We start from the raw sequence: 17,451 nt of genomic DNA on the forward strand, positions 1-17,451 counted from the left end.
TGAAATTATGAAAGATTTGACTTTTCTGAATCTAAATCTGGCTTCAGAAAAATTCTACCACGTACCATTTTTTTTTTTAAATGATTTTTTTTTAAATATGGGTAGATTATAGATATTAGATTCGGTTGACCTTGTACAAAAAAAAAAAAACTATTATTCATATTAAGCTCAAATTTGGAGGACTTATTTCTCATAACATGATGTCATATGACACCAAATTTGCATTTATTAAGAAAAGTTTAAACACATTTTAAGATACTAATTGACAAAAACAGCAAAAGTAGTAAATTCCACATGAAAAAAAAAACACCTTAATTAAGGAATATGTAAAATATCAACGCCTATTATATTTAAAAAGTCAAATATGTAAAGAAAACCATATAATTAAATACATTAAACAAAATTTTAACGTGTTTTGTAATTTTATATACTATTTTTCTATTCAGAAATATCTTATTTGTAATAAACCCTTCGATAAACTGCCTTGTCAAGCTTCAGATTTTCATCTCCTTGAAACAAAAGTAAATTTTTTTCTTATAGTTTTTGATGTGCTGAGTTAGAATCCGAAGTCAAAAAAATTCTATCACATCAGGATTTTTACTTGCGATATAGGTACTATAGGGAAAGTTTAGGATTCGTAAAAAAATTCGAACTCGAGATAACAATTTTACATGACATTACGATGACGGAGAATGCCAAAAAAGTGGGTCCGGCAATTCTGTCTGTCTGTCTGTCTCTATCTGGAGCTGCAGCCTAAACGAGTGAAGTAATTTTCTTCAAACTTGGTAGTTAGCAGTTTTTGGTGATTCCCTAGAGGGGAAATTGAAATTTTTTTTTTATGACCGAAACTAACGGTACCTGCCATATAACGGAAATAGAAAAGTTAATTTTTTTCAAAAACGGCTCTAACGATTTTGATTAAAATTTTTGTGTGTAGTACTACACATAAGAGCCAACTTTTCAAATAAAAAAAATATTTTTTGTACCGTTATTAACGGTACCTGTCATAGAACGGTTTTTTTCGTTTCTGAATATCTCGTACAACATTTACCCGATTTAAATGAAAATTTTTATACAAAAGTGTGTAAGTAAAGATAATAATAAAATTTTAGAAAATTTTCAAAAAACGCATTTTTGGTTTTTTAAAAAATATTTCAAAATTTTTTTTTGAAAAGTCAATTTTTTGAAAACGGATCAATGAAAAATTTTGAAATTTAGTTTTTATGTGTAAATTAATTATTTCTTCAAAATGACATACCAACTTTTTTTTTTTTAAATGTTAAAAAATTTTTATATATAAAAAATTATTTTTTTAAAAAACGGCTCCTACAATTTTCAAAAATTTTTTTCTAAAAATACCTTTTTATACAAGAAATAAAATGGTATATTTTTTTTTTGTTTTAAGATAATTTAAAACGGAGTTTAATTGATTATAAAAACAGATTTAATTTTTTATAATACTTATGAAATTTCTTTAAAATATCAAACTTTAAATTTCTTGAATAAAAAGCTTTAACATTATAGTTACTTTAAGCATAAGAGCAAGTACGTGCGACCCTTCTTCTTCGAAAACAACAAAAAAAAATTCTAACGGGAATATCTAAGAAACATGACGTGGTAGGCTAATTCTGACTTTGGATTCGTAATCAGCATACAAAAATTCTTTAGAAAAAGTATAGTTTTATTAAAAGGAGGATTTTCTTGCAGACCAGTGTAATTTTGATCAGCTTTTTGGGTCAAATACCCCTATGTGGGCCGTTTAAAATCAAAAGTTTGTAGAAATCTGCCTGTGGGTTCACTTTTTGCCTTTTAACCTGAAAATGCAGAAGAGAAGTCTTTCTTTGATTCCATATTACAAAAACATGGTTCCATGTAAGCTTTCAGAAACCACACTTTTAGAAGACTCAGGCCCATATTTTTTTAAAAATTTAATGAATGTATGGCCAAAGAAGACCAAAAAGCAGTGAATTTTAAAAGTCTATATTTCATTTAATTTTATCCGCTTTCAATTTTATTGTCTATCATGTTAAGCGATGAAGCATCTTCATTCTCCTTAAAATTCTGAATATTTTTAACTGTAAGACAGTGGGAAAGATGAGATCATTACAATCATCTCAAAAAAGAAGTACCTAGATCTAATGAGTTTAAGTTTCCGCATTTAGCTTTGAATGCAGATCGAGCTAAGTTCCCATACAAAATTCTCTTCAAAATAAAGTTGATCTTGATTAACATTTAATTTTGTTTATGGAACGTAGATATATTGTTGCTTCTGTTTTTATGAAATGTTTTTAGTACTTAAAAATGAATCACACAATTAGTAAAAAAAAATTTTATCAATCTTTATTAATGCTTTGTTAAAAAAAAAATAATTTATAACAAATAAAATTGACACACGAGTTTTAGTGAAGGGGAAAAGTGAAACGCAATTATGTATTTTCATCTGCGTTTTTGTTTTCACATTTCACTCTTCATGTTGTTAGTAAGATTTTCCACACCACACTATCTCGTAATTAAAAACGTCACGGAAAAGTGAACACAATTTAAAATCTCAGTTGCATTTAAAGAAACCAACCAACACAACACACAGAGACACAAAAGAAAACCTACTCAATTCGCCAGTTAGCAAGTTCAATTGCTTTCGATATAAATGTGGTCCAACTTCAAATGGGGTGGAATTTAAGAATTTTTCCCTATCAAGGACGACATCGCAACATCCTTTATTTTAACAAGTTTTTTTTTTTTAAATAATAAAAAATAAAATTAAATATCATGTAATTATTTTGAGTATACTTATGATGGACTTACCTCCAGGAAGACGATGTTCTTTTGGTGTAGGTTTTGGCAAAGCACCGCCAAACATCATTGGATGAAATACTTTTGGCCATAATATTGCAATGCATCCAACGACGGTGATAACAATAATTGCAGTTTTCTTCGAACCCAAACATTCGTTACCATGCACAGGTTGAGTTGGTGCCTTCTTCATTTTGGTTTTTTATGTGTTTTTTTTTAAGTGTGAATTTTTTAAAATTTAATTTCGTTTCCTAATTTAGTTTTGATTTTTTTTTTCTAATTTTCGTTTAAATTTTGTTAGTAAATGGATAATTTTTTTGCAATTAAATCATTTTAAACAAGTTCGATTTTTAATGTAAAAACCTTATTGTCAACATAACCTGAAAAAAAAAATTAAAAATTGATTTTAAAAACATTATAGGTTTTATTTTAAAGTAAAAAGCGAGAGTTGGTAGACCACGATCCCGTGGAATAAACAATATGAGAACTCATATCATTGCAAAATTTATTCAGTTCCAAGATTTTCTTATATTTCAGAGCTTTTAGCAGCAATTCTAACAAGTAACCTGTTTAAGATTCCTCTTAGAAAATACCTACTAACTATTTTTTTTTAAGAAAATATAAATAAATTTTGGATTTACTTTCGCAATAACTATTTCTATCAGACAAAAATCTTAGAGACATCACTAACCATTGGTTAAAAAAAAGTTGAAGGGTTTTTCTTAATCATGAAAACATTTGTATAAAATTAATCTTAAACCAAAAAATTAAATTGTTTGTAAAATTGTGCACTTAATTTTTTCTATACCTACATAAATATTTCTATAAATATTATTCACGTGTTTTTTGCATTGTGCAGCTGTTTTTCTGAGAACTGTTTTTTTTTTCTACGACATCCTTAATATTAATAGCACAATATTTTCAGAAAGTATCTATTTGAATCAGCACGAAACTTTTATTATGTAGATATTTTTAATTTTTAATGAGTCTGACATCATGAGAGCGATAATTCTTTCTTACGCATTTATTTATTTTGTCTAATAAAGAGGATGTAAGATGCAAATAGGCCATTTTTGAAAGCAATTTCGAAATATATGTATACGTATAATATTAAAACAATCATTTGTAGGTAATACAAAAATAAGTAGGTATGTTGTATTAGACTGATTCAAAAAAAGATATTTTTTTTTGTTCAAAGCATTATTGAAAATATTGTTGGAAATGACGAAAAAAAAGTACTGTAAAAGTTTTTGATTCAATTTTAAATAAGGAACCGTCTATTAACATATCTTAATACGATGTAATTAAAACAACTAAATAAATAAGCATTCAAAGGCATTACAAGGAGTGCATTGCGTTATGCACCTACTATAATGCATTTACCTACGAACATTGCTAAAAGGGTTTAATAATGTAAAATAGTAATACCTACTAGCTACAAAGAAAACTTTTTATTTGTATATTTTGGACTCGAAAAGAGGGTCCTGCACAACCAAAGAAAAATAGTAGAGTAACTAAAGCAAATTATTAGGGAACCCGGCCGAAGAGCTCTGATTTTGACGATTTTTTTTTTTCAAACGTTGGTAATTGAAAATACTTTAAAGTCTATAGATTAAAAATTGCCGATGTTGCCGTATTGTTTTTTAAAATTAAAATTAATTTTTTTTTGAACAAAACCATTTTTTTTGCTTAAATTTCATAAAACAAATGATAGCAAAACATTCTCTAGGTCATTTAAGGAAAAAAAGTATAAAGGAGTAAGGGACAATATTCCATCGTTTAAGCGATAAATGCAATTTTCTCACAATCTGACTTCAAACACAAAAAAAATATTTTGAAAACAACGGCAACACCTACAATATTTTAAAATACATTTTTAAAAAGCCAGAAGATCATTCTTATCTCTTAGATTTAAATCCACTAAATTTAATGAAGAGTTTTTGAAAAAATGGTCCTCAAACTCAGAATTAAAAAAAAATGTTTAAAAAAAAAATTTTAAATGACTTTTTTCCAAACTTTTTCTAATAAAATATGAATTTATTTTAAAAAAATTTTTGGCCATAAATATTATCAGTTGAATTCCGATGAGGAAAAGGTAATATACATATATTACAGTCTAAAAAAAAAAATTAAAAATTACTTCAATTTCAATGGGTTGATTTGATTTTCTCAAAAACTTTGGTAAATAAGAACTTTAAATTTTTGCTATTTAACTTTCAACAGCAAGGGTTATTAAATTAATAAAAAATAATTTTATATTTAGAAGTTGAACTTAAAAAAAAAAATAAGTTAAATTTTTTTCCAAAACTTCTATTCAAAAAAGTTCTTTGAAAATGAAAAACTTTTTAATTTTTTTCATAAACCGTAATACATATTGACATTTCCTTTTATAATTTCTAATCATAATAAATGTGGCCAAGAAAAATTGAAAAAAAAAATGCATTTTATATTACGAAAAAGTTTTAAAAACCACATGTTAAATTTTTTCAATAATTTTTTTTATTTTTAAAGGCTCCATTAAAAATTATAAAACTGTCAAATCGCATACAAATTTTAAAATTTCCCTTTTTTAATGGCGACTTTAAATTTAATGGAGTGTGAATAAATTGGACCTTAATGGAAACTTTTAATGATGCCAAACATCAAAAAAAATCCTTAAAAGAGACTGAATTAAACGAAATTGGTTTTTAATTTTAAAATTCCCTTTTTTAATGGCGATTTAAGTTTAATGGAGAGTCAATAAATTGGCCCTAAGCTTCTAGCTTTTTAAAAATGTACATTTAAATTTTGTAGGTGTTGCCGTTGTGTTCAAATATTTTTTTTTGTGTTTGAAGTCAATTAATAAGAAAATTGCATCTATCGCTTGAACGATGAAAGATTGTCCCTAACTCCCATGTATTTTTTTTCCTTGAATTTCCTAGACAATCTTTTGGCATCAATTAATTTATGAAATTTAAGAAAAAATTTTGAAAAAAAATTTTTTTTGTTCACAAAAATCTTCAATAAAATTTAAAAAATCAAAACGGCAACACCGGCGATTTTTAATCTATAGACTTTAAAGTATTTTTAATTACCGACGTTTGAAAAAAAAGATCATCAAAATCTAAGATGTTCGGCCAGGTTCCCTAATATTGCCAATTTTTGAGCTTTAGTTACTCCACTATAACACCGAGAAATTTCTTGTGTTATTTTAAGTCAGCATTATTGTTGATTTCAAAAACCTATTTAACCAAGGTATTTTTTCAGAGTAGAAGTTTTGCATTGAAGTAAGCTACATAAGTTGTTTAAAAAAAGATTTTCTCATAAAAAAATGAATTGTCTTATTTATTGATAGTTCATTTTAATAAAAATTAAAAGTTATGAAAAACAGCTCAAAATTTTCGTTAAACTTTTATTAAAAACTCTTACTTTGAAAAACATTTTATGAGACCTTGCGTTTAATCCGAGCCATATGCACCAACCACTATGCACTTTATATTTTGCAACTATTCAACAAAATAATAAAGTGCAAAAAATTTAACCCAAAATGAAAAGTCCCCAAATATTACTGTGATCCAATTAAAAACTTAACTTTTCATTATCAGTCGTATAATTTGAAAAGTGAAAGAATTCTCTTAGAAAGCTTCTCCCAATTTTGACGCGCTTTACTTTATTATTCTTTTTATTTTTTGTTCATTTGGAATGTTGCTATGCTGCAATTCTTGTTGTACACAATAATCAAATTTTGAATAAGGTGGTTGGCACCGCTAACTCCAGGAAACAGGGAGTGTTGCAAGGAGAACTGGCTCCAGGAGTAAAGTTTTGAGTATAGTTTATATTGAACTAAATGAGTTTTCATGAAGAAAATAGTGCAAAAATATAGGCAAAAAGTATCATATAGAATAAGAACTTAAAGGACGTTTTTTGAATGCAGTTATATCAAGTTTATACCAAACACCAAAAATATTTTTTTTGATATTGTCCAAAGTTTTCATTTTTTGAAGGGCAAAATTACCCACTAATTGGCCTAATTGTCGGAATCAGACAAGTAAAGCTACCAGGGCCCTATTGCACCAAACCACTTTGCATTTAGCAATTTCTGACTTAAACTTAAAAATGCAAATTTGCAAAGAGGAATAAAAACCGAAAATTCCTTCTTTGTTTCACTAACCACAAGTCTGCATAGTGAAAAGTACTTTTCTGAAAAGTGCAAAGTTTTGCCAATTTGCAAATAATTCTTTGATTTAGTTTCACCAAACTAAACATAACAAACTAAAAACAATTGCACTTTGCTTTTCAAATTCTGGATAGCTTTTTGTTTATTGCGTTTTTCAGTATTTTAATTACACCGAAAAAAAAGTATTAACACTTCACAAACACACCTAGAACTGCACTGAGAAATTTTCGCATTGATTGTTTTCTCGTGAGTTACCCTTTGTTGGCTCTTTTCTAGACAAAATTTCACTTTATATCAAAGTTGATTAAGTACAAGATTTTTGATGCAGTTAGGTACCTTTGAAATCACAGTTTTACATCAAAATTTGATATGGCGTATGCCCGAAAATGACCCCTGACCCCTAGGTAGTACGGAAAAAGTGATCTCAATCGAATTAAATAAAATTTTAGTATGTTAAAGTTCACATCATGCTCATAAAAATTCTCTATGGGTGATTTTTTTTTTTTGTTTGTTACCTCATAACTTTGGACTGAGTGAACCAATTTTGATAATTTTTTTTGTATTGGACACACTGCAGGTGCCTGCAGTGTGGTCCCATTACAGTTTTGTTCAGTTCTTGCCATATAAACTATTAGAAAAACCATTAAACCCAGTTTTAATATATGGAAGTCGGTTTTGTTCTTGGGTAAAAATGATTATCTTTGATTATGTTCATCAATTGGATAACTTCTAGGAAAATTTCAAAATAAATAAAAAATAGATCTTTTTATTACCTACAACCTTGCCATACAACTTTTTTCCATAGGACTTGTAGTTTTTCCGGAAATCGAGATATACCATTTTTTACCATTAAAAACTCAACCCTACCACTTTCCGAACTCGGCTCGCCCGTAATTCATTTTTCCCTTAATTTTTATCATATTCACCTCCTTTTCCAATGGCTTTCATCCAACTATGATTTTTTTTTGTTTTTTAATGTTTTTGAAGGCTTCGGCACTGGTCTAATTTGAGAGCCTTAAATGAAAAATATCGATTTTGACAGTAACCATACTAACACCAAAAACTACAAAAATGTTCTTAAGAGTTTACATGAAAATATGCTTTTCAATTGAAAAAAAAAAATCAAATTAAATAGTGTGAACCTATACTATTTGAAAAATCCTCTCATATGAAGCTGCAGTAAAATACCTTTTTGTTTTGGCATTCGAGAAAATGAAAACTTACTTTAAAATTTCGCTTTGATCATAAATAAGTTACTGATAACATTACTCCGTTTTGGATCTAATAATCAAACTATGTATGTTAGAAAGAAAATTCAAAATTAAGTGCATATTAATAAAAACTGAGTTAACAGTTAGATACACGGATGAACACACTTATCAAACTTTCCAAAAACTTGAGAAAAGTAACTTCAGCTTAAGTCTGGTATTTTGTATGGTAATGGTCTCCTGAACTAATTCTTATACTTTTTTTCATTCACCAATGGGAAAATACAAATCGGGGAAAGCCATTGAAAAATGCGAGTTTTCCACGACAATCGGCGTTTTGTGAGTTTTTTGAACCCATCTGAATTGAATAATTCTTTTTTTTAATCACTACGTATACAATACAGCTCTTAACAATTGTATGCTTAATATAGTTTTTTTAGAATACACTTTAATCACACTTCTTTGAGTGAAGAAACGGTATTGGGAATTCACATTTTCACAAAAAGATTTTTTTTTAATTGAACAAACTGAGACCTCAAGTTAGATCTAAAAATTCAGCTTGCCTTACGTTAACTGAAACATAAATGGGAACAACTATATTTATGATAAAACTGGGCTTTTCGAACGGTTTTACTGTTGAACACACGCACAAAAAATTTTTTTCAAGTAAAAGTTTGATTTTGAAAAGAATAAATTTAAAAGACAACAAACTTATAATTTGTAAGAAAATTAATTTAGGGCAAATTTTTCGATAGTCAGATGGACCTCATTAGAGCTTTTTCCTTTTTATATCTATGTTTTATACTGACATTATTCGTTTCATACTCTAACTGATGATGATGATTGAAAAATCAGGACTTAAAAAAATAACTTGTTAAAGTTGGTTTGAAAAAATTATTTACATTTTCCGAAAATAAACTTAAATCTAAACGTACATACATTCTCATAACAGACAATGTCAAAAAGTTTTGAAAATAACTCATGTTTTACTTGATATTTTTGTTTTTAAATAAATTCCAAGACACTACACTTTTAGGCACACACTCGTGTATACTACATCCTTCAAAATATTTAGATAAATTTTGGCAAATGTACTGCATAAATCTATTTGGGTCACAGTTTCATGTAAACACTAAATTTAGATCAAGGGATTTTAATATTCAAAATTTTTTAATGAATGGATCAGAGCAAATTTTCAACTTTAAGAATTTTTTTTTATTTTTATTATATTACACTTTATGGGAAAACACATAAAAAAACGGAAATCGCATCAAACAAGACAGAAAAAAAAATGATAAATATCATCAATTAACAAAAATACACTTTTTTCCAAATTTTATATACATGCGAACAAATCCTGAGCGATTGTATTTTTAGAGCTCAATCAGCTCATCATAACTATACAAAACAAACACACACAAATTTAAATTTTTATTCAAAAAGTTCACATATTCGATTTATTTAAATAATTTTGCAGTATTTTTGAACAAAAAATTGAGTGTTGATTTTTCACTGTTATAGAATTTTGTTACGAAACGTTCGAATTATGGCCGAGATTTGAGGACCGATATTAATGATCTTCAATTTAAGCAGTTTCAATTTTAACGAACTTTTGTATCTAACTATCGAAAATAGCGAAGATGGATTGCTTATGAACAAAAACGTTAAGAAATTAAATAGATATAAGGAATGCTGTTCAAAAAAAAATAATATCGTATAAAATTCTCCTTACGCAAAATCCGAGTAGCCCGTTTGAACTGGTCAAGCCAATTTTTGTGACTAGATCACCTAAGCAGATATTTTATAAACCGTCACATACTCATCATCATCATAGATATTTATTCCATTTTCTTTCATTTTCTTCTGCTGTTTTCATTTTCTAGATGCTCGCAAAAGCAGCCGGTGCGCGCGGTGCGCTTGAGATAAAAATCTTGGAAAATCAGAAAAATTTTCGCTACGCAATTGGTATTTGGTATGTGTAGTGTAGTGTAGTGTACCTAGAGATACTTTTGTATCGGAATTATAATTTTTTTTTCTATTTGTTTTTCTTCTTTTTTTTTTACATATCTTCCGTTGATGTGTTTTCTTTTCTGAAAATTATTTCGCCGCTGCCCGTGTCGTCCGATCATCATCTTTGTTGACGTCTAGAAGTGACTAGTCAAAGTATTTTCTCGTATACTTGGGGGGATGCGAATAGAGGTATGCTCGCTCGCCTTGGACTTCCAAGAAGATAAGGAAAAGATACACATTAAAAATGATAATTGAAATTTGTATCCATTAATGGTAGCAATAGCAAGACTGGTCAGTCAGTTACTTTGTCCGATATGAAAGAACTGCTATTGTGGCTTACTTAACGTTAATATGAATTCCTGTACAATGTATACTTGTTTAGGAGGATAATGAAAATTGTACCATTATCGTACGTGACATAAGAATGGTAACATGCGATATAAAATCAAATAAGAACTTGTTATTTACCAAAACAAAATAAAGTTGAACTTATACAATTCAACAGCAGTTTTTAGTTTAACCACCCATCATGCCTTTTTAAAAATAGAAACAATTTTTATTAAAATCGGTTAGAAATTAAATAAATACATGCAGAGCAGAGGCGTATGTTGAGTTGCCGAGGCCCTGGGACAAGACTAAATTTTGGAGCCCCTTTGATATTTTGGGGCTCCTATTATATAGAAAACAAGAAAAAAAGTACGTATACGCCATACTATTATTTGTTAGTGGCTAAGATTATTATTTTGGGGCCCTAAAACCATACATAATTTTTCTTTCAAATAAGTAATTTTTTGTATGGCCCCTGACGTAATATTGTTTTTTTTACATGCATATATGGCTACCAATGCATTATGCAATATGCATTGCACTGAAGACTGTAATTTATCTCTCTAGTGTCCCAAGTAATTCATTTAAAATATCGTTGGTATATTTTTTATAATAAGTTTCCTTCCGTGCATTGTCTCCAGTCGGGGCTCTGGTATCAGTTGGGCCCCGGGGCACCACCCGCTTGCCCCAATGGTGTGTACGCCCCTGAATACCTATATGATTTTTGTATTTTCAAAAACAATACTGGTCATTAAGGAAACTATGTTCATAATGTGCCGATTTATCATTTTGGTTGTGGAATCTTTTTCAGGATCATACTTGAATAATGCAAATACATTTTCTCGTCACCTGCAGGTTAAGACTAATGCCAAAGCAGAGACGTAAAGTTGAAAAATATATAAGAAATACCAATAGGAGTGATTTGGAAATTTCGAATAAATTGTTTATCCCGGGTCATTTCACCAGCGTTGTGCCAAAAAGCAAGAGCGTGAAGTTTGGGTTGAGACTAAAAAAAAAATAAAATGCACGACTGGGTCGAATGAACTTGCTCTTAGAGTTAAAGTTGCTTTAATTTTTAAGACTTTTTATATAGAAATTTGGAAAATGTAGGTACCTACTAATAGGTAAAAAAAAAAATAAAATTCGTTTTTTTTTAAATAAAATAAAATCTGAAATCAAATTGCGCTCCAAAACAAGTATGCAATTTTGATTGATATATTGACATGCATTTTTAGAAAAAAAATTTCAAAATCGTTAGAGCCGTTTTTTAAAAAACTAATTTTTTATAAATAATTTTTTGGAAAAAAAATTTTAAAATAAAATTGGTATGCCATTTTGTAGAAATCACTTATCAACATCTAAAAACAAAATTTCCAAAAAATTCAATGTCCCGTTTTCGAAAATTTGATTTTTCAAAAAGAATGTTCAACATTTTTTTAAAAATCCAAAAATTATTTTTTTTTGAAATTTGGTTTTGGTTTATATTTAAATTATATAAATGCTTCACAAAAAGATTCGTTAAAATCGAATAAGCACTTTCAGAGATAATCGGATTTGAAAAAAAAACGGTTCTATGGCAGGTACCGTTAATAATGATTTTCAAAAAAAAAAATTTTTATTGAAAGATATACCTTGTTTTAAAACTAACATTTGAATTTTTTAAACAAAATCGTTGGAGCCGTTTTTGAGAAATTTCAATTTTACTAAAATCGGTATATGACAAGTACCGTTATTTTTGGTCCAAAAAAATTAATTCCAAAAACCCCTCTGGAGAGGCGCCAAATAATGCTACATACCAAGTTTGACATCAATCGGTTCATCCGTTTAAGCTGTAGCTTCGTTTACAGACAGACGGATAGACTGACAGACAGACGGACTTCCGGGACCCAGTTTTTTGGTATTCTCTACCATCGTAATGTCATGGAAAAATGCTATCTCAATTTTTTACTTGCGATATAGGTACTATAGGGCAAGTTTAGGATTCGTAAAAAAAATCGAACTCGAGATAACAATTTTACATGACATTACGATGATAGAGAATGCCAAAAAAGTGGGTCCGGCAATTCTGTCTGTCTGTCTGTCTGTCTGTCTGTCTGTCTGTCTGTCTGTCTGTGTGTCTGTCTCTATCTGGAGCTGCAGCCTAAACGAGTGAAGTGATTTTCTTCAAACTTGGTAGTTAGCAGTATTTGGTGATTCCCTAGAGGGGAAATTGAAATTTTTTTTTTATGACCAAAACTAACGGTACCTGCCATATAACGGAAATAGAAAAGTTAATTTTTTTCAAAAACGGCTCTAACGATTTTGATTAAAATTTTTGTGTGCAGTACTACACATAAGAGCCAACTTAAAAAAAAAAAAAATATTTTTTGTACCGTTATTAACGGTACCTGTCATAGAACGGTTTTTTTCGTTTCTGAATATCTCGTACAACATTTACCCGATTTAAATGAAAATTTTTATACAAAAGTGTGTAAGTAAAGATAATGTTAAAATTTTAGAAAATTTTCAAAAAACGCATTTTTGGTTTTTTAAAAAATATTTCAAATTTTTTTTTTGAAAAATCAATTTTTTGAAAACGAATCAATGAAAAATTTTGAAATTTAGTTTTTATGTGTAAATTAATTATTTCTTCAAAATGGCATACCAACTTTTTTTTTGAAAAATGTTAAAAAATTTTTATATATAAAAAATTATTTTTTTAAAAAACGGCTCCTACAATTTTCGAAAATTTTTTTCTAAAAATACCTTTTTATACAAGAAATAAAATGCCATATTTTTTATTTTTTTTAAGATAATTTAAAACGGAGTTTAATTAATTATAAAAACAGATTTAATTTTTTTATACTACTTATGAAATTTCTTCAAAATATCAAATTTTAAATTTCTTGAATGAAAAGCTTTAACATTATAGTTACTTTAAGCATAAGAGCAAGTACGTGCGACCCCAGTTGTGCAATTTATTTATATCTTTTTTTCAAAATTATGGCCATATATAAAAAAAAAAAATAAAAAAATAAATGTGAAATTCAGTTCCTTTTTCGATAAAAAAAATTAAAGGGATGATATTTGACTAACTTTTTGTAATAATCTAGTAACTAGGCATTATTATCTTTCAATTAAGCCATGGAAACCTTAAAAATTGTTTAATTTAATATTTTTTACGAATTTTTAAAAAAATGTTACATGAGAGTAACGCTGGGTCCGAAAGGGTTAATGCAAAATATTAATCAGTCTCTTGAGAATAAAATATTCTTTTTTTTTCAGTTTTTCAGTTTTTTTTTGATATTTTAAAGAATACTAAAGTCACCTACTGAAGAAACAGATTTGAGAATCTTTAAAGTCATTCGCGAGATTGTAAAAAATTATGTGTGTTCAATTGGGCCTTGATAAGTTTTTCTTAGTAGGTACTTTACTTATGTCTGCATGCAACCTTAAGTATACAGTAGCAGCGCAAACGGAACTATGATGCCTCTTCGCTTGAGGCTATCACTAACAAAGTTATTGTAAGCTACGATACATCTTGTAGAGCTACTATATCCTCATATTGGCTATCGTACAAAACAAAGACGGAGCTATGATGACTCTTTGCTTAAAGAGCTATCACAAACGAAGTTCTGGTAAGGTACGATACATCTTGCATAGGTTCTCTGCGCAAAATAAAGCTACTACATCCGCATATTGGCTATCGTATTCAAATGGACGTTGTCACGGCTAAATAAGTCGGATACGATAGCTCTTGCGATTTGGTACTATACCTTAATTTTTTTTCTTTAAAATAAGAGCTGAATGAATGTGTTGCTGCAAGTATGGAAAGAGTGACGACAGCTCTAGTTGGGTCGCGGTGGTTGTAATTTGCGTATAATAACTCTGCTTTGGACACGATAGCTGGAATTTTGGTCTTGTTTTAAAATTTTTTGTTCCGGTACCCGAATTTCAAAATGAAAATTTCTGAGTGATAGGTACTTTACTTATGTCTGCATGCAACCTTAAATTCTTCGTGGTACTTTCCAATTTCCAAAGGACCGCTTCGCTTCTATCAATTAATTATTGTATTGATGAATACAAAATATCCAACTTTTATTTAAAAAAAAATCAACGACTTAACATGAATGTTAGTCGGTAGTAGGTATAACCGCCATTGAGAGCATAAATTACAAATTTCTTTCAGCGAAGTAAGAGCTCCTCGTATAAGTTAAAAAAGAACCAAGTGTATCTAAATTATGGTCACTGGTTGAGGTACCGGTACATTTTTTTAAGTCATTAAAATCTTAATTTACACAAATTCATGTTTTTCTCTGTTAAAAAGTTAATTTTTAACTTTCGCTTTGACTTTTACTGAATGCATACAAAACTAGTAGGTATAACAAACAAAAAAAATAAATAACAATTGAGATCTACAACGATTTAGTTTCTATGGAATTGTTTTGTTGTTCTTGGTTTGGTGCAAAACCTAAAAGATAGGTGTAGAGAATAATTTTTGCATCTTAAATCGAACTTAATTATTAAATTTATCTAAATTTGTTGTAAATATAACCATGCCGTTTCATTTGCTTAAGATTTTACTTTAACAACTTTTATAAGCTACTTTTATAAAAAAACACTTACACGCAAACTACTTCAAGTTCCTGGATAAATTGATAATCAGGAATTTGTTTAAACACTGTTTATCACTAAAAATGTTAAATTTATTTCGAGACAAGAAAAATCGATTGTCTGATTGGGTTCTTCTTTGAATGTTTGATGGCAGTACCAGCTGAGATGCTGGAAGGGCATGCAATTCGTATTGACCATTCATAAAATTTGGACATGCGCTTTAAATTAAAATAGCTAAAACAAGATTCGTTTAGACGCATCTTTTGAAAAATAAAAATAAATACAAAAAATAACAAAGGACTTTTGACAAGGGGGTGTATTCATAGACAGTTTTTTAAACTGTAGGTTTACAAACCTTGAGTTTGAGCTATAAAATGTATGTTAGTTAAATATTACAAAGTTTATGAATACATCCAAAAGAATTTTTTGAACAAAGAACCACGAACAAAAGAAAATGTTTATTTTGAATGCCTTTGAAAGACATAGTTTTTGTTCCGTGAAATAAATATAAAATCAACTTCTTTTTCTGCCTAATTTGAAAACTATTTTTTTTTTTGTCAAAAATATGTTTAGTTTAGTGATAAGTTGCAATATGTCGATTTATCATTATTCTTCAGAATTTTTTAGAAATTGTAATTAATCGATTTGAACAAAAATTTTTTTGGGGGGGAGGGAAAGAGGAGATATTAAGGTTTGGGAAGATGCACTGGGAGGTGAATACGTCGAATTGTATTTTTATGTTTTTCATTTCACGGAACAACAAAACGCAAAAAAGTCCTAATTAATAAAGCATCAATTTTATACATTTATATGTATTTGTTTTGAGCCTCAGTAAAATGTTATGGTGTTTTGAATATTATCGTCGGCTTAGATTGAAAAACAGCTAACTCAACTTTTAAACTCCTGAAAATATTATTTAAAAAATAGAATATTTCTAAATGTTTGAATAAATTCGATACAACATTAAGTTAATCCTTAGATTTCATACTGGTATACATTTAAAAGATTAGAAAAAAAATCATACAAAAAAAATCTGTTTGTTTATTTGGGGTTATTGTAACTCTTTAAGTTTTTTTATATAAATGGTACACATACGCCACAGTGACCAGTCAAAACGATCGATTTATCACTTGGATTTGCATGGTCTCCTTAGAAACAGTTGCTAGCAATAAGCAAGTTTTTGAGTTAAAAATTCAAATGTGGTCAGTGATTTTTTTTTAATAATAGCCCCGTTCCATTGGAGGTGGTAGTTTACTACTAGTAGAAGTTTTGGTTAATCTAGTACTATCATCTACTCATGCTCTTCTTCCCGAGTAGATACGATTTGTATTGAATTCGTTGAAAGTGCGTTCCATTGAAAATCGCTAGTAAACTACTAGTAGTACTTTTGCACCTCCCAAAGGAACAGGGCTAATGATCGCACCAAGAAAAACAAAGTTACCACAAAATAGATTTGGATCCATCTATCAGCAACATGCACTTAACATTGAAATTAGTGCATCTTCTGTTGGAAGTCATAACTTCGGTGTGCCTGTTAAAAAAAACCTGTGGAGATCTGAATTTATCACGGGAAACTATAAATTACCAAATATGAAAATACAAAAATATAATTGTGCCCTTAATTATGAAAGTGGACTAAGTCACTCCTATAAAAATGGCATCAAATCTAGCCTAAAAATAATTATTATTTAAGGGGTAAAGTTTATTTTACCACGAATGGACAAAATTCAGTTGTTTTCAATTTTTCGTTTTTGGACAAGGCCTATTTTTTAACAAAAAAAGTTTTTTTTAGAAAGTCATTATTAACGGTACCTGTCATAGAACCTTTTTTTGAAGTCTGAATTTCTCTCAAACGACTAATTAAATTATATAAAAATTTTGTATACAAAAGCCTTTATATATTATTATATATATTTTGTAGAAATGCATTTTTGGATTTTAAAATTTTTTTTTTAAATCAAATTTTCGAAAACAGGTCATTGGATTCTTTTGAAATTTTGGTTTTAGGTGTTGGTCTATATTTACCATGGCATACCAACTTTGTTTTATTTAAAATTATAAAATAAAAAAAAATTGGCACTTACAGGAATCGAATTTGGGACTCCAGCATGTGAGTCGCTCATGATTGCCGCTCAGACGCTCAGCCGCTTAGGACGTGGCCGTAGTCTTACAAAACTGGTTTACAATTGTGCCCTTATTTGTGAAAGTGGACTAATACTATGTTTCCACCTACCCTAAATCCGAGATTTAGCTAAGTAGGTTTAGAATAAATCTCGAGATTCATTCTAAATCTCGGATTGAAAGTAGGTGAAAACCTTGGATTTAGGGTAGGTGAACCTAAATCTGAGGTTTAGCGAAGTGGAT

At 28.7% G+C, this 17,451-nt stretch overlaps 1 protein-coding gene across 9 annotated transcripts in view; it reads right to left on the bottom strand.

Moving 5' to 3' along the window:
* The window catches only part of LOC129918235 (resistance to inhibitors of cholinesterase protein 3), a 39,943-nt gene extending 24,712 nt beyond the window's left edge, over positions 1-15,231 (bottom strand). For 3 of the 9 annotated variants that reach the window (XM_055998667.1, XM_055998674.1, XM_055998650.1), the window contains exons 1-3: positions 15,100-15,231; positions 2,806-3,173; positions 2,608-2,715 (exon numbers count right to left, since the gene is read on the bottom strand). In XM_055998667.1, the coding sequence (XP_055854642.1) occupies positions 2,608-2,715; positions 2,806-2,986 (289 nt within the window). In that variant the 5' untranslated portion in view covers positions 2,987-3,173; positions 15,100-15,231. Of the gene's footprint in view, positions 1-2,607; positions 2,716-2,805; positions 3,174-9,889; positions 9,977-15,099 lie in introns of those variants that run through there. The other 6 variants (XM_055998695.1, XM_055998689.1, XM_055998702.1 and 3 more) reach the window with 4 other exon arrangements.
* Between the last annotated feature and the right edge of the window lie 2,220 nt (positions 15,232-17,451).

The sequence above is a fragment of the Episyrphus balteatus genome, chromosome 1 (assembly GCF_945859705.1).
Source record: "Episyrphus balteatus chromosome 1, idEpiBalt1.1, whole genome shotgun sequence".
Classification (NCBI taxonomy): domain Eukaryota; kingdom Metazoa; phylum Arthropoda; class Insecta; order Diptera; family Syrphidae; genus Episyrphus; species Episyrphus balteatus.